Source organism: Diabrotica undecimpunctata, chromosome 7 (genome assembly GCF_040954645.1).
Source record: "Diabrotica undecimpunctata isolate CICGRU chromosome 7, icDiaUnde3, whole genome shotgun sequence".
NCBI lineage: Eukaryota > Metazoa > Arthropoda > Insecta > Coleoptera > Chrysomelidae > Diabrotica > Diabrotica undecimpunctata.
In genome coordinates this window covers 21,881,672-21,909,577 of record NC_092809.1, presented here as the reverse complement: position 1 = coordinate 21,909,577, position 27,906 = coordinate 21,881,672, and the positions used below count along the sequence as shown (strand labels likewise).

At 33.6% G+C, this 27,906-nt stretch overlaps 1 protein-coding gene across 3 annotated transcripts; it reads right to left on the bottom strand.

The window, feature by feature from the left end:
- Nucleotides 1–103: 103 nt before the first annotated feature.
- LOC140445044 (uncharacterized) lies at nt 104–27,444 on the bottom strand. Of its 3 annotated transcripts, none has more exons than XM_072536832.1 (13): nt 27,297–27,444; nt 26,513–26,872; nt 24,504–25,221; nt 23,099–23,308; nt 15,981–16,210; nt 14,755–14,978; nt 14,302–14,629; nt 13,939–14,203; nt 11,386–11,620; nt 9,634–9,788; nt 8,654–8,844; nt 6,465–6,692; nt 104–552 (listed from the first exon to the last, which is right to left on the bottom strand). In XM_072536832.1, the coding sequence occupies exons 2-13, from the start codon at nt 26,865–26,867 to the stop codon at nt 287–289; spliced, it is 3,405 nt and encodes a 1,134-aa protein (XP_072392933.1). In that variant the 5' UTR covers nt 26,868–26,872; nt 27,297–27,444; the 3' UTR covers nt 104–286. The 3 variants fall into 3 exon arrangements, with proteins under 3 accessions (XP_072392933.1, XP_072392935.1, XP_072392934.1); XM_072536834.1 differs by having other exon boundaries at nt 8,654–8,835; XM_072536833.1 differs by lacking the exon at nt 27,297–27,444 and adding an exon at nt 26,999–27,286.
- Between the last annotated feature and the right edge of the window lie 462 nt (nt 27,445–27,906).

Sequence of the window (27,906 nt, the reverse complement as noted above, 5' to 3'; positions counted from 1 at the left end):
ATTATACCACTTTCTCAGATTGTTGAGCCAGGAGATGCGTCTTCTTCCAATACTTCGTCTTCCCTGCATTCTGTTAGTAACGAATAAAAAGACAAAAGTAATCGTTGTTTAAGACATATATTTTATGAATTTAATTTTTTTTCTCTCATACAGATAGCTAAGTAATACAAAAAATGTAAGTAATTTGAATCAAACAGTCGGCAACACTAAATCCTACTCGAATATATACAAAAGATAACTATTAATGCTTAAAAGTACAGACGATAGATATTATATATCAGTCGCTTCAATTAACTTTTGACCTCTTCTTTGCAATGGCATCTTCCACAGCCTTTAATTGTTTCAATAGTTCTTCTCTTCTTGAAGTTACTTTCTTCGACTTGGGATCACCGGGAGGTGGAGAACTTGCCGGTCGTTTTTTGGCTTGAGACGATTCTGCACTTCTTGGATTCTCCGGCTTTTTGGGCCCAACCGGATTCTTCAAATTCAGTTTTATTTGTTTCTTCTCCAAAGCGCTTCCTTTCAAAGCATCCATAGCTTTCACCAAATCAACTGTTGAAAAATATACAAATTATTCAGAATAAATAATATTATATCGATATTAACAATGTATTAAAACATGTATTACAAAAGATACTCCAAAAAGTCGATATACTACAAACCATATTTACAGACTTTAATGTATATTTTAAATGTTCGAAGTAATATATTCGAAAACATCACATAGACAGCAAAGAAGTTTTTAACATAATTTACAAGTTGTGGCCATTTAACAAATGAAGGAAGAAGACCAAAGAACACAGTGGAGGCGCAAGATTATAATTTTATGTGGGCAAGATACATTTTGCGAGGCTCTCTGCTCGCGCATAAAGATAGATTTTTTAAAAGTCTACTTACAACTAACCTAAAAATTTAATTTAAATATTACAGGAATAGATATTTTCTACTTTTTACACTGTTGAATTGTTTAATTACGTGCTCGCAATCTAGCTCCAAGCTTATCAGCCTCGATAGACAAAATTGCCACCGCAGAAAGTCTTTCTTGTGACATCGTACTCCTAAAATATTTCTTAATGAGTTTTAATTTTGAGAAGCTCCTTTCAGTGGAGGCTGTACCAAATTGTATTGTTAATAATATTCTAATGACGATGTAAATGTTTGGGTACATTTCTTTTAACTTAGTATCTGTATTGTATTGAAGCAAGTGTTTCATATCTATTATAAATTTAGTTAAATTAGGGATCATTATTTGTATTCCAGCTATGGAATTCTTTCTTCTAATATTGTTCTGAAGCTATTTTCTTGTGGCATTTTAAATTAATTACTATTTAAATGGGAATAAGCCACAATTAAAGGTTAAAATACGTTTATTGACGTTTCAATTTCCACTTCGGAAATCGTTCTCAAAATACCTATTTTGAGAACGATTTCCGAAGTGGAAATTGAAACGTCAATAAACGTCTTTCTTCTAGTTCGCCTAGTATGGCAATACTTAAATACTCTCCTGTTGTTTCACTTACATCAAGAAATCGAATAAAGTGTTCTTCTATTGTGCCCGTTGATGTATTACAAAATTTTAAGATCACAGACATTTGTTCTACTTTACTACAGTCTCTAGTGCAGTCAAGCAAAAAAGAATAATATTTTGCCTCTTTTAATTTGCGAATCACTTCACCAGTTACCGTTTTTGACATCAATGTGGTCAATTCATTTTGTATATCGTGACTTAAATATGTTCTCGTAAAGTAGGATCGAATTTTGATAAACTCGCTTTCATCGTTCTTGGCGTGTGCCTGAAATAAGCTACTACGGAATTTTTAATATTCGTATCTCTCTGATACACAGATGTGTAATTCAATTGTGCGAGTCACGTTCGTCATGGTAAAGTGCGATGAGAAGGGAATGAAGAGACTACTCACGTCTCCCAGTATTGTAGCAATAACACCGATGCGTTTGGCCGATACGGTGTCGGTGATAAGTTCGGCTTTTTTACGAATACAGCTGGCAGTGACGTGTTTTTTTTAACATGTTACCCTGATCTGTGCAGGTTTGAAGTAGCTGATGAAATAGTTTTTATAAGTAAACAGTTTTTAATTAATTAATAGTTTGAGCTCTTACTGTGTGGAATTCCATTACATAAAATAATACTCTCGACACCTTAAAAATTCCAGTTTATTATAAATTAACTCTCTCTCTTCCGATACCCATTGCGATAATGACTTGTGGCATTGTTCTTGAATGAGCTGGCTAATAGGTTTATAATTGTAGCAATTACCATTGATATTTTATGTTGTTTTAGTCGATTTTAGTCAGTCATTGTTGGAATTTGTTCCGAACAGTTTTACTTATTATTTTTTGTTGTGAATAACTAATTGTTCTATTTAATAAAAAAAATGCCGGGAAAAACGATAACAGGAGAAATGCAACAATGTGTAGTTCATTTATTGGAGTATTTTAAAAAAGAAAAAGATAACAACGGACCTTTGCTTTCGTTATCATCGGTACATGAACGAGTAGCGGACGCTTTGAAAATCAGTCTTCGCACAGTGACAAGAATAAAGAGTGAATACAAGACAGGGGCAGCTCTTACTACACCAGGAGAGTCACGTAATGTACAAAAAAAAAAGACTAATGATGTCAGCGGTACTATAAAAGGAGAGATTAGAAATGTACTGTATGGCATGAAACAAAAGGAGAGCACGTTACAATTAAAGTTTTAAATACACAATTAAGAAACAAGCATCTCTATGACGGTTCTGATACAAGTTTGTGGCGTCTTATGAAAAATTGTGGGTTTTCATACAAACTAGAAAATAGTAGACGAGTGCTATGTGAGAAACCATGTATTGAAACCATTATATGAGAAATTTTTTTGGAGAAAGTCCAAGCCCACTTCAGTTCGTTTTTTTAGATGAAACATGGATATTCCTAAAAGGGGCATATAAACGTACTTGGCAAAATGACTGTGTGAAAAGCATCAGAAAAGGACACGAAAATACAGGTAAACGCTTTGTTGTTTTACATGCCGGAAGTAGGCAAGGATTTGTTAAAGATGCTGGATTACTGTTTTCTACGAAATCGAAGAGTGCAGACTATCATGATTCTATGGATAGTCTTTTAAAAAGTGGGTCTCCGAAAAGCTGATACCAATGTTGGAGGAACCATCTCTAATTATTATGGATAATGCCTCATACAATAGCTCTTTAATAGAAAAGTTACCGAATGCCAGTTGGAAAAAATCGGACTTACAAGAATGGTTACGAGCGAAAAAAATAATTTTTGACGACGATTCGGGCAAGACAGAGCTATTGAGTCTTTGTCGCCAGAATAAACCACAAAATACCAGGTACGTTATAGACGAGCTACTCCAAGAACATGGGCATCAGGTTTTGAGATTGCCTCCATATCACTGTCAATATAATCCGATTGAGTTGATCTGGGACATTTCTAAACAATACTATGATCGTCATATTGGAGAACATGGACGTGGAGATGAAACAGTGAAAAACGTTTGGGGCGATGCATTAGCTGAGGCAACACCTGCAGTGTGGGCAAGTTGTGTTAACCATACTGAAAAATTAATTCAGGACGACTGGGCAAAAATGGCCACATATGATGAAAATGAAAGTAGGATTACCATCGATTTGGCAGAAGATTCCAATGATGAAGACAGTTCCAGTGAAGACGCTGACTGATTAGCTAATTAATCAAGGTCAGTACGTTGTAACAGTTCAGAATTCGCTACAGTGCTTAAAACTTAAAAAATCTGTATCATTTTTTAATTAAAGTGGGTTAAATAATTAACACTTTTTGGTATATTTCAAAATCCTTTTAAAATGTACTTTTCGTTATATCCTGTCCTATTGTACTGCAAGCTAGAAAAATACTTCTTCGCAATTTATACGTATATTCCGTTATTAGAAATTTAATGAAAAATAATTTATAATTTTCTTTTATAACTATTATTTCGTTTGACATGCTACATTTTGCTCCGCCACTGGAGGAGGTAAACGAATCGAGCTTAGACAAGGAAAGACAGATGAAACAACTTATTGCAAGTGTTTTTACACGCACACGCCAAGAACGATGAAAACGATTATATCAATTTAAATAAATCAATGAAGTTCCCACTATTCCTAAAGTCACCGTCTGTCTTTATAGCTTCTCCGTGACCTCTGAATGCGAGATTATGAGAGTGACTTTCTTTGTCTATTGTTTTTTCGTGTTTTATGCCTCTCTCTAATGTTATCCATTGGAACATATATACCATATGTTCTTTGGTATTCTCATGTCTTTGTAAAATACTGCTTAAATGTTTCCAGTCACAGCATCCTCCCTGTACCATCTGAGTTTGTGAATTGTCAAAAAGTCTGCATGGAAAACAGAATACTTCATGTTGAGAATTAGAATAAACTAACCAGCAACGATGTTGAATTTCACCATTATTCAATTTTCTAGAGAAATGAAAACTAGTGCCTACTGTCGTCGTCTTTGAGATAATGTTCATCATCAATATTTAATTGTTGTGAGGGGCCGTTCTGAACATCTAATATGGACATCGACCACATACCTGCATTAAAATTAGCAAATACTTGTATAATTCCGTCACTCGGATCGCTGCTAGTTGGTGGATAACAAATTTTAATTTTTTTTCGTGATCTAGAATATTGCTCTCGGGAAACACAGGAATTTCATCGTCGGAATCTAATTCCTTAGATATTGATTTTGTATCAATTTCAGACTGTCGTTCGGTTTCAGTATTTAGTGGTTCTCCATCAGTACTTCCCAAATTAATAGGAATCTCAATCGAATGATTTTTAGAAGTCGACGCTATCGATTCAGATGGTTCTGTACTACCAGATGCAGTTGGATTAAGAAACTTCATCATACCATCGCCTGGTTTGATATTGCTCTTTCAGCTTTTCTTTTTAGTTTTGCTGATCCGGATTTCCATTTTCTCCCAGCATCTCTCTCTCTTAGAGGAGCTCAGCGTTGACGTGCATTGCAGCGAGGATTTCTCGCGAGCGATAGCGACGCAAGCAATTTTTTCGGCGCGTTCATGGCTTGTTGTTACCACTTTTGTTTGTGGATAGGCATGTTGGTCCGTCGGCTCGTGTGTGAAAATTTTGAAAGGTTGGGAGTGTGGGCGCGCTCTGGATATTAAGTATGCTTGTTACCATTTTTTGTTTTGGTTACTTACTCGTTAGTACCTATTAGGTATAAGTAATACATAAATCTCCATGGCGCGAGGCTGTGGCCCACGCCCTACGCCGCCTCTGAAAGAATAACATGCTCAACAAACAGCACAATTATTGTATATTGCAGTACTTGACAAGACATAATCGTTAATGTCTTGTACATATCTACAAACAAATTGCGGATATAGGCACATTTATTAGCACTTATATGTAGGATCAACTGCTGATTGATATAAAGAATTTTAACTTTTTCATTGCGGCTAATATCTACAACAATGTTGTTTATATTACGACAGTTTTCCTGTAAAGTAGTCCAGAGAAATAATGTAAAAAAAGTAACCTGTTGGGGACTTTAACCCGACAACTTTTTTGAGTTATATGGATCTCTATAACCAAAACCTCTATGTTTTATGGAGTGGTTTCGGTGCACTTTTACAATTATTAACAATTTAAGGCCAAAAACGCACCATTTTAAGAACTTCTTCTACCAGTAAAAAGTAATAGACTGCAAACCCATGGGACATTAAAAAAACATATCTTTGATGCGGTGCAGATTTTACACCCTTTCAAAGCAAGTGTCACATGACCCCCTTTGCTATTTAAAAAATTGAGGGCGTGGCTGCACCTGAAGGTGAAAATGAAATACCGAAACTGTGATATCGTCAATTATGAAAAGTTATATCATTCAGATAAATGAGTTGATGGGGAGGGATGAGATCCTCTCACTGTATAAAAATCCATGGGATATAATATCACAACGTCTTTCTCCTTCATTGTTTAAAGTAAATCCTTTGACCTTTAACGAACTGGAGGAAGATGTAGTAGATTCTATCTGAAACGGGAGTGCAGCATCACCTGAACTGTTGATACAAAGCTGTACAATAACAACTATGGTACAGTTAGAGCAAATGGAGACTTGATTGAACCCACCACAAGATACGCGATCAAACTGTCGCAAACATTAGTGTTTCGCTGTCAGAACATGCGATAATGACAGAAGGCAGAGATAAGTAGAGGAAAAGAGGAAAGAAAAATTCATAAAGTCCTGATACCACGATACGTGTAAGAGGTTGATTAATGGCTAAAAAGAATATTCAACAGTTAATTGACAAACATGAACTTTATTTAAACATTGCCCCAAAGCATAACTATGTTTAAAAATGGAAGAGACTTTATGCGATCTCACCTTTCTTTGTTTCCTAGTCCCCCACGTCAATTATTTTTAAGTAGAACTAGATAAGTTAAAAAAAATAAGTTATTTCTTACCAGGGCCTCTAGATGGTGGACTATTATCTCTGCTGCTGGAACTACTGGAGTCAGATGAATCAGAATCGCTAGAACTACCCGATGAACTTCCAGAAGATGATCTCGAGGCCCTGCGACCTCTTACTCTCGCCAACGCAGCGGCAACTGCTAATTTGCTTCTGCTTCTGCTAAACTGCTCATCTCTTGATGGAGCCGGCGGATTAGCAGCTGCACTCAGTCTCATCATACCTTAAAAATAACGAGGTGTAAAATGATAAAAAGTAACAAGAGAACAATACTGATTATTTATTAAAGATAATAATAGAAAACTAATTTTTTATTCTCATTTTATACGATATCTCCTCAAAGAGAGTACACTGTTCACTAGTAATGCAGTAACTAATGAACAGTGTACAAGTGAAGTGATCTGGGGACTAAAAGAGGCTTGGTGTACTGTGTGGTTAATTTTAACCACACAGTGGTTTAAAGTGGTTAATTTTAACTCCATATTAATGCTTGGTTAGTGACATTTAACGGCGTCGTCGTGTATTTATTTTCCATCTGACAAATACTTGGCTTGTTGATTTATATTTTCTGTTTTTGTGACCATGTCCTCTCGCACCCTAAGAGTTAATTATACTCCTAGATCACTGAGTCACCATCCTGGGTAAAGAAACATTATGTTTATCCAAAAAATTGGAGGAAATGGCTAGAATTATTCTGCTAATTCAGGAATTTCATTTGACATATAGGTTTCTTCTTCAATATTAGCCTCCTAAAATGTTTAAATTATCGCACCATCTTTTTTTTTGATCTGCCAATACTTCTTCGTCCATTTGGTGACTTATCTGTTTCTTATTCGTACTATCCTATCCTCTGCCATTCTACTGTGTTTGTTCCACTCCTGTTTCCGTTTTGTCACCTATCCATTTATTCTTCTATATTGCATGTTCCTATGTTTTCGCTTCTCTCCCTATCCAACAGACTTTTCCCTGATATTCGTCAAGACTATTTTCATCTCTGTTGTTTCTAGCAGTCGTCTCGTTTTAGATGTGTCCGGTCTTGTCTCCGTCGTGTATGTTAATATAGGTCTAATTGCTGCTTTATAGATTCTTGTTTTTGTGTCTTGTCTTAGGTGTTTGTTCTTCCAGATTGTGTCATTAAGAGATCCTGCCGCTTTACTTGCTTTTAAGCTTTGTTGTAAACATCTCCGTAACTAGTTATATGTATTCCCAGATATCTAAACCTTGCTTCCTACTTTATTTTTCCATCAATTTGGAAAAATTTTCCGACCAATTTTACATCGTAGTTGGTATTTAGATTTGGTTTTTTCTGCGGATGTTATCATATTATTGTATTTCTTGGCTGTTGTGTTGAAGATATGTGTTAATTTTTGAAACTCGTCTTCTGTCTCTGCGATTAATGCGGCGTCGTCTGCATAACATAATACTTGGATTTCTTTGTTCCTCATTCTGTAACCATGACCTTTACGTACTGCTTGTATTATTTCGTCCATTATTATATTAAAGAGAAGTGGGCTTAACGAGTCACCCTGTCTGACTCCGCTTTGTACTGGTATACACTGTGTTAGTTTTCCATTGATCTTAGCCTGGATTCGATTATGTAAGTAGATGTTTTCGATGGTTTGTACGATATTGATTGGTATGTTTCTTTTATACAGTTGGTGTAAGATGTCTTCGACTTAGATGCGATCGAAAGCCTTTGTCAGATCTATAAAACGTAGACATGCTGGTTTATTGTACTCGATGGTCTTTTCTGAGATTTGTCTTAGTACAAATACGGTTTCTACGTAGAATCTTCCGGATCTGAATCCTTGTTGTTCATCTGATTAAGTTGTTAGTTTATAATATAATTTAAAAGACATAATTTAAAACCTCTTCTACATATTAAAAACTGACGGCTACCAAATTATAAAGAACCGTCTACTTTTTTTAATGACTCTCGTCATTAACACTGAATGGGGGCTATTTTTAAAGGGTGCGGTTTTCAAATGGTTATTACTTGCCACATGTTATTAAAAATAATTTTACAAAATGGCACCTGACCGCCATTTTTAATGGTTACGCCAATAAAACATCATAAAAACAATGTAAAGGTACCTTAGTTTAGTAATCTAAGAAATTATTAATATGTTTGAGGGTGCAAAAAATAGATGAGGGTCGGACTTTAGATATAAAATATACATTTACCTGGTGAAGGTGCTCTTCTCTTTGGTGCTGGAGGGTTCATTAAAGCAGCTCTTTCATTGGCCGCTTTTCTCTCTGACATTATAACTGAAGGTGAAACGGGCCTTCCCTTGTGCGATCTTGATCTACGTCGTCGAGTCGTTCTTGATCGTGACGCATAGGAACTTCTGCTCGAATCCGAGGAACTAGAAGAACTGTAATTTATATGTTATGCATAAGAATATATACTACTGGGTTTATAAACATTCTGAAGAGAAAGAAATTAGATAGAAGAAATACAAAAAGCAGAGGGAAGATGAAAATACATGTATTGCTGGAGTAAGCCATGAATTAAGAAAAACAACCAATAGGGCACAAGAGACGTTGGAGATGACCACTGCAAATTCTTCTTTATTTTTGAACATTTATTACTTTTTGGAGGTCTATTTTGTCCATTATTTGATATTATGTAGCCAGATCATTTGTCGTCTACAAAGATCTATCATATCTATATTGCCATCTTCTCCAACTACTTTAAAACATTTCTTGGAGACCGGATGTTATTAATAACTTTTCTGTTAACTTTTACTCCTTTTTGTGTCCCTCCGAGAGCCGTGAGACCTTGTCGTTGTGCAGAGCTCTTCTTGCTCAAATTTGTTCGCTAATCTTCAACAAATGTTTTTTATTAGACAACATCCAGGTATCACTAGACTTCTTCCATACTATAAAATAATACATTGAGCCTTTAGTACTTTCAAATTCTAAGAAAACCCCACTGTCAGAAACTTTGTATTAAAATAATAATAATAAAGAACCATATTTGTATACGGCACTCCTCCAAACATCAGAGATTAGTGGTTAACTTCATACAAAACAATGTTCAACCATTAAGAATAGCCTTATAATATAATTTAGTTCAATTTAATAGACTGAACATGCACCCTTTACTTATGAGAATAAAATTTACTACTTACCTAGTCAAATTTAAATTTGTTTTTACGAACCTGCTAGATGAATAAGACGATCCAGTACTATACGACCTCTTACGGCCTGGTGCTTCTTTTCTTCTGCCTTGATCCTTGGATCTCATCCAAGGATCTGACCATTCATCGCCTCTTCCTGACGATGGACGCTCGCTTTCAACCCTTTGAACGATCACCTTAAAAGATCGGTTTATTTTTAATGCATGCAAGTAACAATACATAAAATTGATAACATAACCTCACATAATGTAATACAACTTCACAAAATTATAGACACTAGAGTTCATACAGTATAGTCACATTCCCGAAATAATAGACAGTTGGTTTTACTTGATTATATTGGTACTATCTTTTCAAGATACTTAAAATACAAAAGCTTTTTAATTTATGCTTACGAGAAAAGTTACTATCTATATATATATATATATATATATATATATATATATATATATATATATATATATATATATATATATATATATATATATATATATATATATATGTATATATATAACGAGTTTATTACAGCTGCCGCCGTTTCTCGCAACCTAGCTTCCAACGCTTGCGAGCGTTCCAGTCATCTACTTGTAGACCCCTATCTTCCATTGCACCTTTTACTTCTTGTCTCCACGATCTTCTTGGTCTTCCCTTTTTCCTGCGGTTGGTGGGGATCCACCGTAACATTCTCTTTGGCCATTGTTGATCATTCATCCTTTCTACATGGCCATACCATTTCAGCCTTTTGCATTCTATAGTTTCCAGGACGTCAATGTCTATGCCCATACGCTCTCTGATTTCAGTATTCCTTACTCTATCTCTTCTAGTGAGTTGGCAACATCTTCTCCAATAATTCATTTCCATTGCTTTTATTTTGGATGCGTCATTTTTATTTATTACCCAAAGCTCTGAACCATATGTAGCAATGCTTTCTATGATACTTTTGTATATCCTAATTTTTGTGTTTCAGGTGATGTGGTTATTCCAAAGTATACTATTCAGTTGACGTATTGCTGAATTTCCTTGACCAATTCTAGTAGCTATTTCTTTTGTATTCCGACCATTGTTTGTAATGTTTACACCGAGATATTTATAGCTATCAGTATTTTGAATTTGTTTGCTTCTTAGTTCTAAGTGCTTTCCTTCACCTCCCACTACTACGTACTCTGTTTTTGATGGATTAATTGATAAGCCCCACTTAGTATATTCTTCATCTATTTTTCGTAACATGTAGTGCATATCATCTTGATCTTCTGCAAGTATTACTTGGTCATCAGCAAAATGCAAGCTGTACAGTGTATCCAAAACCCCCTTCAAATAAATCTTAAAGAGTGTAGGGGCAATGCAGCAGCCTTGGCGAAGTCCTTTGGTCACTTTTATCTTTCTTGTCACTTTTTGTCCAATCTTTATTACACTCGTCATATCATCGTACAACTCCCTTACAGCATTAATGTAAATCGGTGGAATATTCTTGTCTTCTAGCCCCTGCCATAGCTTGGCTAATGGGACACTGTCATACGCTTTTTGAAGATCAATAAATACCATGTGTGTCTCCATATTATGTTCCAAACGCTTTTCTATTGTTTGTTTTAGGCAGAACACATTGTCTATACAAGAACGACCAGTACGAAAGCCACTCTGATCTTCAGCGTCTTCCCAGCAATCTTCAATTGCTTGAAAAGTTACTTTTCATTAAATATACTTCAAAAAAATAATAACAACGCGATCGGATAAAAAACTAGACTTGTACCAAACGAATAACTTAACATTACTTACTTCCCGCTTTGGCTTGTTGCTTCTTTTACCGGTACTGCTGCTGGAATGTGGAGGCGCTTCCTCCTCATTGTACTTATTGCTATAATAATCAGGCATACGATGCGGTGGAAGTTCACGATAAGGTCGAACTCTCTCTCGAGGTGGCGGCATATAATCTTGTTCGTAAACAACTTGTCTTCGACCATAATACTCTTCTGGAGGTGGTCTTGCCGGATACTCAACATGGCGCACATACCTACAAACAATTTTATTAAAATTAATATTTTCTTTATTTGGTTCTACGTCAAATATGATCATATCCTTTTGGGACAGAATTCGCATCATTAAACAAATAGAACATTATTCTAACAAAAGTGATAAAGAACACATAATCTGATGATTGTTCATAAATTCACAATGTTCTGATTATTTTGTAGACATTTTGCACTTTGAGACGCGTTGGCCACGAAAAAGTCGTAAGGTGCTATCTAGAGTCTATATAGAGACTGAATGAGTTGTATAACAGTGTTTTGGAATACAAGAAAAACGCACCAGTTTCAGATTTCGGATAATCAAAAATTTGCCTGTCTTGACATTCTTAAGTAATTTACAGCTTGATATTATGGACTTCTTAGAATGATGGAATGTACACCATTAAAGGATCTTTTAAACTACAAATGAGAAGGAAGACTACTAACGGAATAACATGTGGCCCAACGAAGGTTACTCAGTTAAAAAATATGGTAAGACAAAATTATTCAATCCAGGTGTCAGGATTTCCTAACAGACCCAAAAATTAATGTCAGCCACCTGCTAATATCACCTATTGGATGAAAGGATTCTTGAAGATAGTTTACTAGAGTTTCAGTCGAAAGCAAGCAATGAATCGACCACCATGACGAAATGACTGTGGAGGTCTTTAAATAATAACAGAAAAAACATTCAAGATTAACAGAAAAACTGCCGTTACCTCTTGGAAAAACGATGATAGAAACTAGTTAACCAAAAGATGTATCATTTAGATATGACATGACGAAAAAGAAACATCTGCCTCATAATGTATGACTTTAAACAACAACTTATCCAGAATTTTTGATAATAGACATATCGAGATATTTTTTTTACAAAAATGTTGAGAAAAGATGAATCTATCTCACAATATTAATAAGATGTAGCGTTGTTTCTAATACATTCCACATGATGTTGCAAAATAAGATGCAATGACAACTTTATTTTTACATTTTACATTTACATTTCTCAGAAAACATTAGTATAGTAATTCTTTAGAAATAGATCTATAATATGAAAAAAAATTATCAAAATTCAATCAATGGTTCAGAAGAAAAACAGCTTTAAACTTATGGAACATTTAACACCCTATCTATTATTGTAGTTTCTAAGATATAGCCGGTGGCCAGCGTTGAGGGTAAAAGAGACACCCTTTATTAGACAGAGTATAATGAAAGCTATTATAATACTCATCATAAGAAAGTTGTTTAAAGTTTAATATTAATCAATAGCAGTAATTTATACAAAACCATATTGATATTGAAGAAAATTCAGGTCCCGAAATCCTACAAGAAGAAATAACGGCAGCAGTCAGATAAATGAAGGATGGAAAGGCACTGGGACTTGATGAAATTCCTGCAGAACAGCTGAAGCTATTAGATGCAGAACAAATAAAAATAATAACTGAAATATTTATTGAAATATACAAGGCAGGAAAAATACCAGTAGAGTGGCTCAAATCGGAGTTCGTACCATGGCCCAAAAAACCAGGTGCAACAGATTGTGAAGACTATAGGACCATAAACCTAATGAGCCATCTGCTGAAGCTGTTTTTAAAAGTCATCCACAAAAGAATTTACCGAAAATACGAGGAACAAATTGCGCCCAATCAGTTTGGATTTGTGAACGCGCCGTTCGTATGAGGGAAGCTTTATTTAGAGTGCAGGTATTGTTTCAGAAATATAGAGATGTCAGCTGTGATGTTTTTGCATGTCTGATTGACTACAAGAAGGCTTTCGATAGTCAGGCATGAACACATGATGGAAGTGTTGAAGAGGACAGGGATTGACGGAAGAGACCTAAAAATAATAGCTAACGTGTATTGGAATCAATCAGCGGTGCTCCGAATAGATGGAGAATATACAGATCATCATAATCTTAGGTCTGCTAACCTGAGAACATGGTATAGCAAGACCTTAACACAGCTATTCCATATAACAACCAACAAAGTTATCATAGCCAGAATGATCGCCAACGTTCGGAACGGACAGGCACCCTAAGAAGAGACTTTTAAATTTAAATTATTCCTTAAATATTGGCAATAACTGACGACATGGTTGTAAAATGCAAATAAATAAATATCTACAACATATTCTTACAACAGCAGTTTTCGTGATTTACTTAATATAAATGTGTAAATATAAAGTGATTATTATGTATCTATTGAAATATGACTTTAAAATTATTATACCGCATTTGCAAGTAAATTCATTTTAACTACTGCCTTAGTATGAAAAATTAATACGGCTAAAATTAGTTTATTCTATAAAAAAAAAATTAACAAACCTTGGTTCTGGTGAAGCAACCCTTCCATAATAACCATTTTCTTTATCAAATTCTTCTTGAGCTAAACTCAAATTCATTTTCTTTTCTTCAAAATCTATATCCTGCTCCTTCCTCTTAACTGATTTTCGGAGCATTTCTTTGGCTGTGCGAAGTCCCCTCTCCCACGCTGATTCTACGACTGGCGGTTCTACTTTACCATACACCCTCTCGTCACGAAATTCGCCTGGTACAACCGGCCTGATCATTTCGAACATTGTATAGTTTCCTAAAGAATAAATTCAATTAAACTTATTTGATAAAAAATTTAAACAGAAAATATTCTTCTACAAAGAAAATAATTCCAGTACTCAAATCCAGCATTACCTTTATCTGTAACGCCAGGATGCAAAAATCTACAACTTGCTCCCCATGTACATTGTCCCCTTGAAAAGAATCTACAAACTGGCCTTGGTTCCGTTTCCTCCGGTCTGACATCGTCTTCATCTGTAACTTCACCTTCTTCTAGTTCTTCTCTTTGTTTCTCTTCCTTCTTTTCTTTTTCCTTCTCATCAGTCTTTTCAGTTTCATCATTTTTGGAACGTTCTTCGGTTTCATCTTTGTCCTTAATAATTTCTACTTCACACTCGCCATCTTCGGCTTCAAAGTCCAGTTGCTCCTCACCTTCTTCTGGTCTGGTTTGTTTTTCTGATGCCTATAGAAAATGACATTCTCAATGTTTTGTATAATAAAAATTGATAAAGATGTGATACATTAGTTTGAGCTTGTAACAAATATATGTTTTAATCTAGTAAATATCACGGAAAATATATCAAATACCTTTTTAGGTTCCGGGGATGCTGACAATGCTTGTTCTTCATTATATTCTGTACTGTTGACTTTTTTTTCAGATTTGGAACTTCGGGCATCGTCATTGTCAGAATGTCCGCCGATTGAATCTTCTAAATCAGACACATCAGAAAGGTCATCATGGGAAATATTAATTTCATGTTTGGGAGGGTTCTCTTTTGAACGACCTTTTTCATTTTCAGACTCAATGTCACCTAATAGAAATATATAAATTTATATATAAGCAACTTTATTTATACATGTTGGAGTTTCGCAACTTTTATGGAATTATTAAATGGGGATATAGGAATTCTATCTAACTCGTACCCTCAACCCCATCTGACGCGTATTGGACGAATAAATATGCAGAATAAAAAGAAATCACCACTCGCTTTAATAATTAAGCGACATTGGCGCCAACAAAGTATCAGAGAACACAAGAAAAAGAGTGATAGAACATGTACATGAACAAAATGTATTGTCTCTATAAAAATAATAGTTGCACTGATAACGACGAACCCCCAGTTAAGAATTTATATTACCGCCTTATTTTCAATACTGAATTCAATTTGAAATTCCACTATCCTCATTCAGACACTTGTAATAAAGGCGATCATTTGGTAAACTCAATTTCATCATCAGCTGGAGACAAAAAAGAACGAGTAACTTCATCAACGGTAAGCAAAAAGATAGCAGTAAAGATTACAAGCAGTAAAGATAAAGATGTGAAAAAAAGCAAAACTGGAAAAAATAAAATAATAGCTGTATGCTTCAATCTTTTAAAAACAATGATTTCATGAGAAACTGCTAAGGCTTCTTGTGATACAGTGTGTGATACAACATTAATAACGAAGTTAAAAGGCCTTGAATATCTGGTTAGAAGATATGAAAGAGGATACCTGTTGATTGAAATGTGTTATAGCAAAAAGTGTTTATTCTGAAAACTTTTACTAAGGACTGAGGGTTGCTGTCTATATTATGGAACAGATACAACTTTTAAAACAACATCTATCTGAGATGAGACAGCTGAAACAGTTTTCCAATTATGTTTAAGAAAATTATTGAGAATGGAGAATATGAATTGAAGATAGTTTTGGAAGAAAATGTAGCTAAACATATTAAAATTAATGTTTTACCATGCCCAAAATTCTTGTGTTATAAAAAATTTATGTTTTTTTCATGATGGTTATTCAGAGAACGATTTTTTCGGTACATACCATCAGATATTTCTTCAGGCTGAGTATCAGTCTTAGAGATGTGTTTGTTTTTTCTACTAGACGAATCCACACTGCTGTCGCTAGAATCCGAAGAAGCCCGCTTTCTCCGCGTCCTATTTCTTCTCGATCCTCTAGACGAAGCTGATTTTCTGGACTGTCTACTAGATTTTGAACTACTGTCACTTTTGACGGACGCGTTGTCGTTATTTGGATGTTTTTTTCTTACATACCTGAAATTTTACATTAAAAGATTCAAACTGAACAATTAAATATCAAAAAAGAAAGGTAATGTAAATAGAAACAGAAGTGAGGATATATAATTTTTACATGGAAGGATGGATATATCATCGACGTTCTGGCACAACTCATTAAGCCCATTTTATACAATTCTTAGGTAAATACACCAACATCTTTTGCCTAATCAAAAATCACTAAATGTACTTAGTGACTTTTGCTGAAATTGACTGTTTAGTATTAGTGGCGCCAATTGGACTTAATTGATGTATTGGTTTGACAGTTTGAGGTTACATTTCGATTTAGTTGCACATTACGCTGAGTTACTTGATTATAAATGTGTCCTGCAAGTTATAATATCGGAATAATATAATTTTCTTCAATATAAATGCCATTAAATACAAATCATAATGGAGGAAGGCAGAGGTAAACGCCTGATGGAACTGGCCAGAGATTTGAATAAGAAACCAAGTTATAGTTCAGTCAGTAGTGCTGATAAACAATAATACTAGTAATAGTACTAATAATGAGCCCTGGAATGTTTCATGTGAAATCGTAAAAGTAAACTTAAGCCGTTATTACTTTATGTGAACATTTTAGTTTCATTATAGACTTCGCTTTCAGAGTACAGAACAGGCTCATGTTGACTTCTAGGAGTTATATATTATACAAGTTATGAAAAATTGCCAGAAAATGAGACTTTGGCAGATCAAGTAAGAACTATCTACAAAAGCAGTTATTTATGACGACGAAAGTGAATTAGAACCATTTGAAACTAGTGACGACCAAGATCAAGAGTTCAATCCCAACGATGACGATTCTGATATCAGTTCTTCTGAGAAATACGAGGAAGGTGTCTGTGAATTAGATTTAAAGGAAGATAACTAAAAAAAGAAGATGTTGAAGAAACTCACTATACTACTAAAAAAGCGAAGGCAACCAGCCAAAACTCCTTTGGGGTTTTCTCAAAGAAAACATTTGTAGGCATCAGTTTGAAAGGGCCACAAACCTAGTCTAATTAAGGACAAAAATACTTCATTTCTCTGCAGGCATTACACCAGCCCTACTCCAAAATATGAGGTGAAATCTGTATGACGGATTTGGTTACTGTATAGCACAAGGAGGTGGAATATTTGAGCCCTTAATTCATTAATCTGCTTTCCTAATTTTTATTTTTTGTTAGGTACATTTTACAAAGTTTGTAGGTTCTTAATTAGGTAGTATTTATGTTTAAGTTTGGAAGAATTTTATTGTTTTTTTTTATTTAAAAGTACAAACGATTCTTATTCTGATTTTTTTTTCTTCTTTCTTATCTTATTGTTATAAGCTTTGTCAATAAAATTTGTACAATTTTCAGTGACAATAAAGCATATTACTTATTTACTTACTTATTTATTTGTATTGCTATTAAGGCTAAAAAATAACCAAAAAATTAGTTTTAGAGCATTGTAATAAATATACTCTAGAGATGGGATTGCAATAAATCTTAATTCCTATGATCAAAAAACAATGTCGTTATCTGTATACTGGAGGTGACAAACGAGGTAGACATATCACAGCCAATAAACTTTCAGATTAGGATAAACAAATCATTGTAAATCATATTGAAAGTTTCCCATTAACCGACTCATTTTACTGTAAAATAGCATCTCAGAGAAAATATTTGGATGCGACACTCTCCACAGCTAAAATGTACTCGCTACACAAAGAAATGTGTCAACAAAACAGTTACTCACTTAAAAGTATGACTACCTACAAAAGAACATTTGGCAACAATTTCTTTAAACCACACAAGGATCAGTGCTCCCTTTGTATGCAATATCAAGCTGCACCTGGTGAAGAAAAAGCTAAGCTTGAACTAAAATACCATGAACTTAAACAGCGTGAAGCTGCTGCAAATACCGCAAAACAGGTAAAAACAAAGAAAGTTGACAGGTTCATTGCTTACAGTGACATTCGATCTCCATAGCGTACTCCAAATACCAAGCAGTGACATATCACCAATGTATTAATAGTAGGAAATTGTGCGGTTACAATCTGACAATTTATGAAGGTGCTCCATCGAATAATACATACTGTTACGCTTGGACTGAAATAAATGGAGGCAAGAGGTAGCTTAGAAATTGCATCATGCTTATTCCGGTATCTAAATTCTTTGCCTAATTACATTACGGGGGTCTGGTTGTTTTCCGACATCTGCGGTGGGCAAAATCAGAATGAAAATATAATGCGGATGCTACATTCTTTTGTTCATTAAGGAAGCAGTGACATTACTACTCTAGAACACAAATTTCTTGAGTCTGGACACTCCACGATGGAGTGTGACAGTACTATGCATAGAGCGATTGAAACACAAAAAAATATGTGGCTGTTTATACAATGTGTGATTAGTTAAACATTTTCAAGTGGCTCAATTAAAAAGAGGAAAAAAAATGATAGGTATGTCATTGAGGAACTAAAATTTAGTGAACTCTGATTTCAAAAGACTTTTGCTAGCTGTTTTAAGAAATAGAACCGTTATCTACCAATTTCTCAACAGAAATATATTGACTAAAGAAGTTGTGTGTTAACAATGTCATTCTCTCAGAATTTCATCATTGGTATTTGTCATTACCAACATCACAATCTGCTGACAATTGGAACCCTGATCCAAGCATAAAGAGTGAGAGCGATTTGGATTCAGAATAATAATTTTTTTGTTTTATTAATTTTGGCGTTGACAATCATGTTTTAGAATTACACGTTAAGAGAAGAGTTACTGATTAATTTACATTTTTGTTGTTTTTAGATCTTGATCTGCATATGTATCTGCATCCAAACCCATTTGGATAAAGACAGACAATATTTTTAATATTGTAAATATCACTATCCAAAACATCATCATCAGCTATATAAAAAGGGCTTTAAAGTGGTTATAATTTACCAAACGAAATTATGACAGCAAAATTCAGTTAAAACTGTGTTTTTCTCACAACTACTAATTTAGACTTAATGATATTTGTCAGAATGTCGACGATATTGTCACATATATAGTTACATACATGCCAATGGGGTTGAAGTTTTGACTAACATGTTTTAAAAGGGCACATTTTAGCAACATTGATTAAATAAGTGGTTGCAAAGTGGTAAAAGTAGTGGACGGTGCAAGTCTATCTGAATAGCAGATAGCACTGTAACTTAACAACAAATAATCTCCCGCAGATACGCCATTGAATCTATACCGATCTTCCGATTGGAGAAGTCCCTTTACTCTGTATGATTGTATAAAGAGTGATCAACTTTTGTGACAAAGTCTGTTATATCTGTTATAGGAGATACCAAAAAAAGTTCTACAACTTTCTACAATGAAAATAACAATTTGTTTATTTACTTTATTTTTGTGTGTGTTGTTTTAAGATATTTGTAAATAGTGAAGTAAATAAAAATAATGAATTTAATTCACCAAAATACTACTTTTTCTATTTAAAAAATCTTCAAAACTATTAAGTATAGACATTGGAAATACTCAGGACAAATGAAACTACATTGACTTAAGTTTATGATGGTGATAAATACAGGGTGACATATTTAAAAATGCAGAGCGAATACTTAATTTGTATTTTGGCTTACCCTGTATTGGATTTAAAAATTATTAGCAAAATAAACCACATTTATGAAATTTTACAATCATTTAAAAACCATGACTACAACCGGTCGTTGCTTTCGTACACCTTTTTAACTATACAGAATGTTGGAAGTTGTTATGATTTTCATTTAAATTCACTTAGAACTTTTTAAATAACACAAGACGATTTTGTATTCTTGTACCGAAGAAGGGAATAGGATTTTAAATTTAAAATAAAATACTGGGTGTTTCATTAAGAAAACATCATTGATGCAACAGTGTTATGGGGGACCCTGTATATTTGTAACTAATTATAAAATGTAAAGCTTACAGCTACCTCCTATTTTTGTAAATAACGTTTTTGGAATCCCCTATAATAATACATATAATGGACTTAATCACAAAAGTTGACCAACCTATATATGGGCGATTCCTGGTTAAATGTAACTTTTACGTCCCTCTAGGCAAATAACTCATATTTCTTAATTCTATGGTTTAAAGTTTTACAAAAATAAACTTTCTAACATTATTTATCTAAATAAGTGATAAAGTATATGAATAGTTTAGTAAATAGTGCACAAAAATATTTTTAATCTCTTAATATTTCAAGACCGTCCCTGTCCCGATCGTCCATTTTTGACTTTGTACTGTTGAAAAACTAACAACATGTACCCGGAACAATCAATTATTTATTTTTTTTAATCTTCATTAGTACTTAATATGTCCATAACTTTATTATAATTTTAATTTTAAAAGAAAGTTAAATATTTTCTATAATATCTTGTCCCGAAGTTCTAATTCAAGACAGTCACACAGATATATTTTACACACTACGACTGCATATTTTCCACCAATCTGAAAGTTACTATCACGTGATATACGTCGGATCTAGACCGCATTCGATAAGACGTGTCTCGAAGTGAGTTTGTTTAGGGTTTTTTTACTGCAACGTTTTAATTACATTGATAACTTAGCGTGGTTTTTCTAGTATCAAGACCGTCCACATATCTTCATAAAATACTAAGTTATAAAAATAGGTTTTTGCGTTTTTACAAATTATAGTTATTGCTTCTTGGTTAAAATATAACATCAACCCATTGGCCACGCATTTTAAGGTTATGATGCATACATTTTGTAAAATTTTCCAGACCGTCGCATAGTGTCACGATATTTCTTTGTGACGGTCTTGAATAATAAGTGTATTAACAACTTGTTTTGTTTTAGTAGATATAAATATTATTTCCAAATAATGCATGAAAAGCTAACAATTCTTAAGGCAAAATTAAAAGAAGACAGAGAGAGGGCATACGAAAAAAACTTACAGAAAAAAGAAATGCATGCGTACTGAAAAAACACAAATAAGGGTATAATACACGACAATAATTTAGCACCACCTGAGAAACTGGTGAAATCGTTAACACAGACCTCAAAAGCATGTCCGAATATTAATATTTTGCAACAAGTTGTGGTTCAACCTCAAATGAAATTAGTTCCTAATTGTGCTGGTTCTACCTGTAATGATACTTTAAATGAGCAAAGTCATTCTACTCTTAAGATACCAAATACAATTAAAACTATATTAAAGACTAATACAGGGTGTATGGATGCTAAATTAAAAAGTCATTTTAAGGATTCAAAATCAAAAACACCTGATAAACAAAAAGGAAACAGTGACTAATCGGGTGACAAAAGATGTAACATCCAAACGTTCTTTCAAGGGTAAGTCTGCAATTAGCAAAACAAAATTTAAAATAAATTAGAAAACAGGCCGCAGAAAGAAAGAGAAAACAAAGACAGAAAATTAAAGAAGATCCTGAACGATTGGCAAAGGAAAGAGAAAAGGAGCGACTTTGTCTATGGGGGCTATATTGTCCAAAGACGGGCTATGGGAAAAATTAAATCAATTGGGGTAATGAAACCTAGAGAAGCCAAAGAAAAAAAGTACCAAAGAAAAAAGTGGAGGGAAGCGAAAGATCGTGAAAAAAAGAAACGAAGCAAGGAGGTACAGAGGCACAGAAATTTTTAGCCGAAAATACACCACCAAGTTCGCCTATTTCTGCCGAAGAAATACCAAGACCACTTGAAATCAGTAAAAGAGCTAAAGGACGCAAAAAGGTGAAACTAAATAGATCTAAGATGTCCAGAGAACTGAAAAAGATTAAAATGGAAAACCTACGATTAAAACGATTGGCTGAGAAGTGGAAGAAGAAATTTAACAGAATTAATAAAAAACCACCTGTTGGTAGTCCTTCCCCAACAAAGCTTGCGGAAGAATACCTGAAACAAAATGTAACTACAATAAAAAGTTATTTTTTTTATTAGAATAGCATTTAGTTTTTAATTTTTTATTTGAAATGTACAATTTTTTTACATTTTTCAATAATATGTTTACCAGTTGGTATCTCATAATAAACAATAAAGATAATAATATAAGTACATTTTTTATTTATGTCATTTGTTCAATACTAAGATAAACTGAATTCATAAACTCCTCATTATTTCCTGACAATCGTGGAATCGTGCTGACTGTCGCACTAATTTCAAAACCGTCACATTAATTTCAAGACCGTCACATATCTTTTATGGTGTTTATATAATAGTCACAAGTAAATCTAAGTTTTAAAAAGTCCAAACTATTACAAGAGTGTATACCCTCTCAAAAGAAATTGTTTATTGACACAATATCATGTATTAGGAAGTAATAAACCTAAAAAAATTGGAAGAAAAGATGAAATTTTTGCTTTTTACATTTTAATACGTGCAAATTGGTAAAAATTTAATCCACATCTTGGAATTTCCTTACAAATAATAAATAAGTACAACAAAAATAGATATATTTAGCCCCAAGAAATCCAAAACCTATGTAAATATATTATTAAATGTGTATTGTTGTAATGTGACGGTCTTGAAAGTAGAAGAGTACTTAAGGCATTCATTCTTAGATATTTTTAATAATTTATAAAGTTGTGCGCGCCCAATTCAAAACTAGTGTCTATATGATATGTAGAAACAAAAAAATGCTTTTTAAGATGTATAAATAAATATAATTTTTATTTTTATTTTACTTCTAATTTACCACTTTACTGAGGAATGGCCCATATATATATTAAACAAATTACATCAATATTATATTCTTGTTTAAATTTGGGGTATTCAAATAAGTATTTGGTCTAAATGAATACATAATAACTGTTGAACAGAATACTTTTCTACTGCTGTGCCACTGTTTAGTGTGCAGTAAATGAGAAATATAATTTTTCAAATGAATATTCATGCTAACCTATCTGGGGATCCTTGAGAACTGCTTGACGCACTTGAAGATCTAGAACGTTTTGAAAGTTGACGAAGAGGACCGTCATCTTTTGGCGGAATATTGCGATCTTGAAGCTTATTGCTACCCCTTTCTGGAGAATCAGGGGAACTGCTTCTCACAGAGCTTTGTGGTGAAGGGCTTCTTGGTTGTCTTGGACTTCCATGACTTCTTGGGCTTCTAATTAAAACAAAAATTAAAGTGGGATTGTGAATTGTATGTATGTAAGCGAGAGCCAATTTAACATTCATAAATTAGAACAAAGAAATCAGATAATAAAATTGTATCTTTTATTTTTAACAAGTATAATATGCCAGCATATGCCCATTATCAAAGACCAAATTTTAATATCAACCAACTTATTTTTCTCCTGAAATCATTAACATTATTATCATCAAGAACATGCAGAACCTATAACATTTAATATTTTTAGCCCATTTTGTATTATATTATCATATCACACTGTATATTAGTTTTAAGGTTTAGATTTGTGAAATTCTTTTGTACCATTTAATAATCTGTACAGGCACCGATAGCTTGTATTCAAAAAAACTTTCTACACATAAGCTAAATTCATAAAGTCATCAAAGAATCATAACAATGAAACAATCATTAGTAATTTCCAAATTATCAATTTGAGTCATTCGAAAAATTCCAACAACAAACGCAAGTTGAAAAATAACCTTTCCCATCGACCATATAGCTACTCAGGTAATTTTACCAATGAAACTAGAGTTGAAGGTTGCGAAGTGTAAATAGATTTTACAGTGAGTCATTACTTTGATAAAAATTCCAGTTATTCTAAAAATGGCCCAGAAACATTTAAATTTCAGTCTGTAGACGAGACAATGATAAGAAATTTTAGAAAATGTTTCCCAAGATTTCAAGGAATCTTATAAGATGATTAAAGGACAGTCCAGTAAAATTAACGAAACTTCCACAATAACTAAAGTTCTCTAGAAAGACTGAGAGATAATCTTTTATGTAGAACTTTTAAAAATCATTATAATAAAGATACTAAGAAGCTACAGATAAAGGTAAAATATCTACAATATTGCATCAGTTATATAAATGTGCATCAGGTGTGGACACTTTGGCATTACAAAAGTATTTACCAATATTTCACTTTGGTGTTTAGAATTAACCACTACAAAACAAACCCAGCAAATGTCTTTTAATTATTTAAAAATAGACTTGAAGCTCTTTAGCTTTTCTAACCAACATTTTAGTCAGTGTAAGTAAATTCAGATATTTATACAATTAAAAATACAGTATATATAATATGAAATCACATTTGATAACATTAATGTACTAAATTTTCAGTACTACAAAATTGAAAATCTAACAAAAGTATATACATTAATAAAAACTATACCTGACTTTCACTTCCCCATTTACACAATGGTCAGACTTGTGTCCATGAGATTCTTGAGAAGAGCTACGAGAGGAGCTCTGAGGTGAAGGGGATCTAGGATGTTTTGGTGAAGGGGATCTGCGATGGTTTGGTGAAGGGGATCTGCGATGGTTTGGTGAAGGGGATCTGCGATGGTTTGGTGAAGGGGATCTGCGATGGTTTGGTGAAGGGGATCTGGGATGGTTTGGTGAAGGGGATCTGGGATGGTTTGGTGAAGGGGATCTGGGATGGTTTGGTGAAGGGGATCTGGGATGGTTTGGTGAAGGGGATCTAGGATGGTTTGGTGAAGGGGATCTAGGATGATTTGGTGAAGGAGATCTAGGATGATTTGGTGAAGGAGATCTAGGATGGTTTGGTGAAGGTGATCGGGGATGGTTTATTGGAGGTGATCTAGGATGATTTGGTCGAGATGAAATAGGATGGTGTGGTGAAGGTGATCTAGGAGGGTTTGATGAAGGTGACTTAGGTTGACTGGTTGAAGGTGATCTAGCTTGATTTGGTGATGGTGATCTAGGGTGGTTTAACATATCTGGAGGTGGACTTGGAGATTTGGGATAGTCATTGGGAGGGGAAGAAGGTGGTGATCTCGGCCCTCCTGAAACAGGTCTCTCTGGTTCAGGTGATTTTGGTCCTTCATCTTCAGATGAAGAGGAGGAAGATGAACTTGGTGACCTTGAACCTACAAAACAAAATTTAAACATTACATTGGAATAAACACTAACTTGATTAACTATTATCAGATTTGAAGAAGGCTCAAAATTGGAATATAGCACAGACAAGTAGCAGGCTGAGTATGACCCAAAACAATTAAATCTTTAGGGAAAAAACTTTATTGATCATGGCACAAAACATAGGATTGTACATATTAAATGAAAAGAAGACACATCCTTAACTTGCTGACTTAATGTGAAATGATTAATAATATGTGAAGACATATATCATAAACTTCTAAACGAATAGCATAGGGACTGTTTAGAGGAATAATTCCTTGCTTAAAAAAAAGAACTAGAAGAAGAAGAAAAAGAAAACAATGCATCCACTGCACTATCTCAAAACACATATATTATAATGTTACCAACCAAAACAATTTTACAAATTTTATATAAGTACATAAAATTATTATCTCAGTAATTGTAAATGAACATTTTTCAAAAAGTCAGTAATGCAGTGTTTGACTAACTTTATAAACATACAAGAAAAAACTCTCAATCTTTGGTGTTTATGAGATAACTACTGGAGTATGTGCCATTTTAATTACCTAGAATGTTGTTTAGCCTTTAAACAAGTAATTGCCAACCTTCATTAGAAGATGGCACAATAAGAAGAAGAAGGTTGTTTACATACCTGATCCAAAAGAGTAAACATATGAATTAAAATTCTGTAAGTGCCCATATATTTGCAAAACAACTCGTAGGAGTTAAAAAAAATATTAGTACTTGTAAGTAGCACAAAATGATTAAGTTTACAAGCCAGTGATTGCACCAACATGTTGTATAAGTATACAAGCTGGAGGACACAAAGACTTCCCAACATAAAATTGAACCTAGTGAAATGATGCACCTAAGACAAAAATAATTACTATTTAACTGGGAATAAGCCACAATTAAAGGTTAAAGTATGTTTATTGACGTTTCAATTTCCACTTCGGAAATCCTTCTCAAAATACAAACATTAGTTTGTATTTTGAGAACGATTTCCGAAGTGGAAATTGAAACGTCAATAAACATACTTTAACCTTTAATTGTGGCTTATTCCCATTTAAATAGTAATTACTTTAAAATGCCACAAGAAAATAGCTTCAGAACAATATTAAGACAAAAATTAAATAAAAAATAGCAGTTTACAAAGACTTCCTTCCTTAACAATCACAAAAAGTGTAACAAACTGATCAGTGTTTGTCTCATCATAATCAATGGAAATAATAGTGAATAATACTTAAATATTAAATTCAAGTTTAAAAAATATCTTACCTTGTTTTTCTTTAGATCTTATTTTAGGTGATCTTGGATTGGAAGATTGGCTTCCTGGAGCACCTGATACCTCATTTGGAGACATACTCCTACTAGAATGAGAATCGGGTGATCTACTTTTATTAGATCTAGATTGAACTATCTCTGCTCCTGGAGAAGGTGGTCTACTTCTACTCCCAGCAGAACTTTGTGAAGAAGCTGAATGAGCTCTGCTACCAGCACTGGATGACCTTGATGATGATCTGGATTTGTAAGATTCTCTACCAGCCGATTTTTTGCTAGCACGACTGATTCTTCCTTGATCATCTTCGCTTCCACTTCCAGAGGAAGCCTCCCGAGAATCTTCGGAATCCATGGGGACTGAGAACATAAAAAAGGTTATATTAACAATAAGAAATCTCCAAATGATTAACCGATCTCACTGGGAGAGTTGTAAACACTTCGGGTAAACCTAATTCTTTGAGACCGTTGTTACTGCTGTCTTACCTTCGGATAGTAGTCAAATCCTTCATTACCATAAAGGCACTGTTGGGATATAACATTTTGCTTCTTCAATAAATACATTTTTATTCCAAACTACTAACTTATTTGACTTAAACCCGGACTTTTACTTCGAGACTCACAACACAAACTACTAGAAGTCTTTCCCGATATTATACTTAATACGAACTATTGAAATATTAACCATGTACTCGCATCATCTAACTGTAATTACAAATTAACACAATCTTTGGGAGAAAAGAATCTGTTATTAGACTTTTTCCTTCACGGACTTAACTCTTACCTTATTTACTTAGCAATACTCCAGATGGATATAGTTTTCTCTTGTTTGGTATTTATCAAAAAATAAAACCACTCATATGAAGTTCACACAAATGGAAGGTTACAGAAAAAAGACATGGCGTTGTCGTTGTCGCAACTAAAGCCACGTTGTCAGTTTAGTCATCTACAATATTGGAAATGTCAATTCTTGAAATTTCAAAAAATATGTTGTAACCATAGAATTTACAAAACACATTCTATTTCTCATTATTTTTAGAAGTTAATGCAATGATAATAGTTTTCACGTAATAATTAACAAGCCATAAAAAAACTTGATTTTAAAATGATTTTCTGTAATGTTTTAGAATAATTCATATGCTTGACAACACCGATTTATTCCCTGTATGGGCGATGTTGTCATGTGCATCTCCTAGAATAGTTTTATTTTTTTTAAATATACTTTTTTACTTCAATAATATGAACTTAATGTGTGGCTACAACTATAAACAATATTATACATTTTATTTTTTAGATGGCAAAGGTAACATTGATCACATTTCATTTTTACTGCTATCAGCTATTATTTTATATTGTGCAATTAAAAAATCATTTTTAAATATCCAATAACTGGT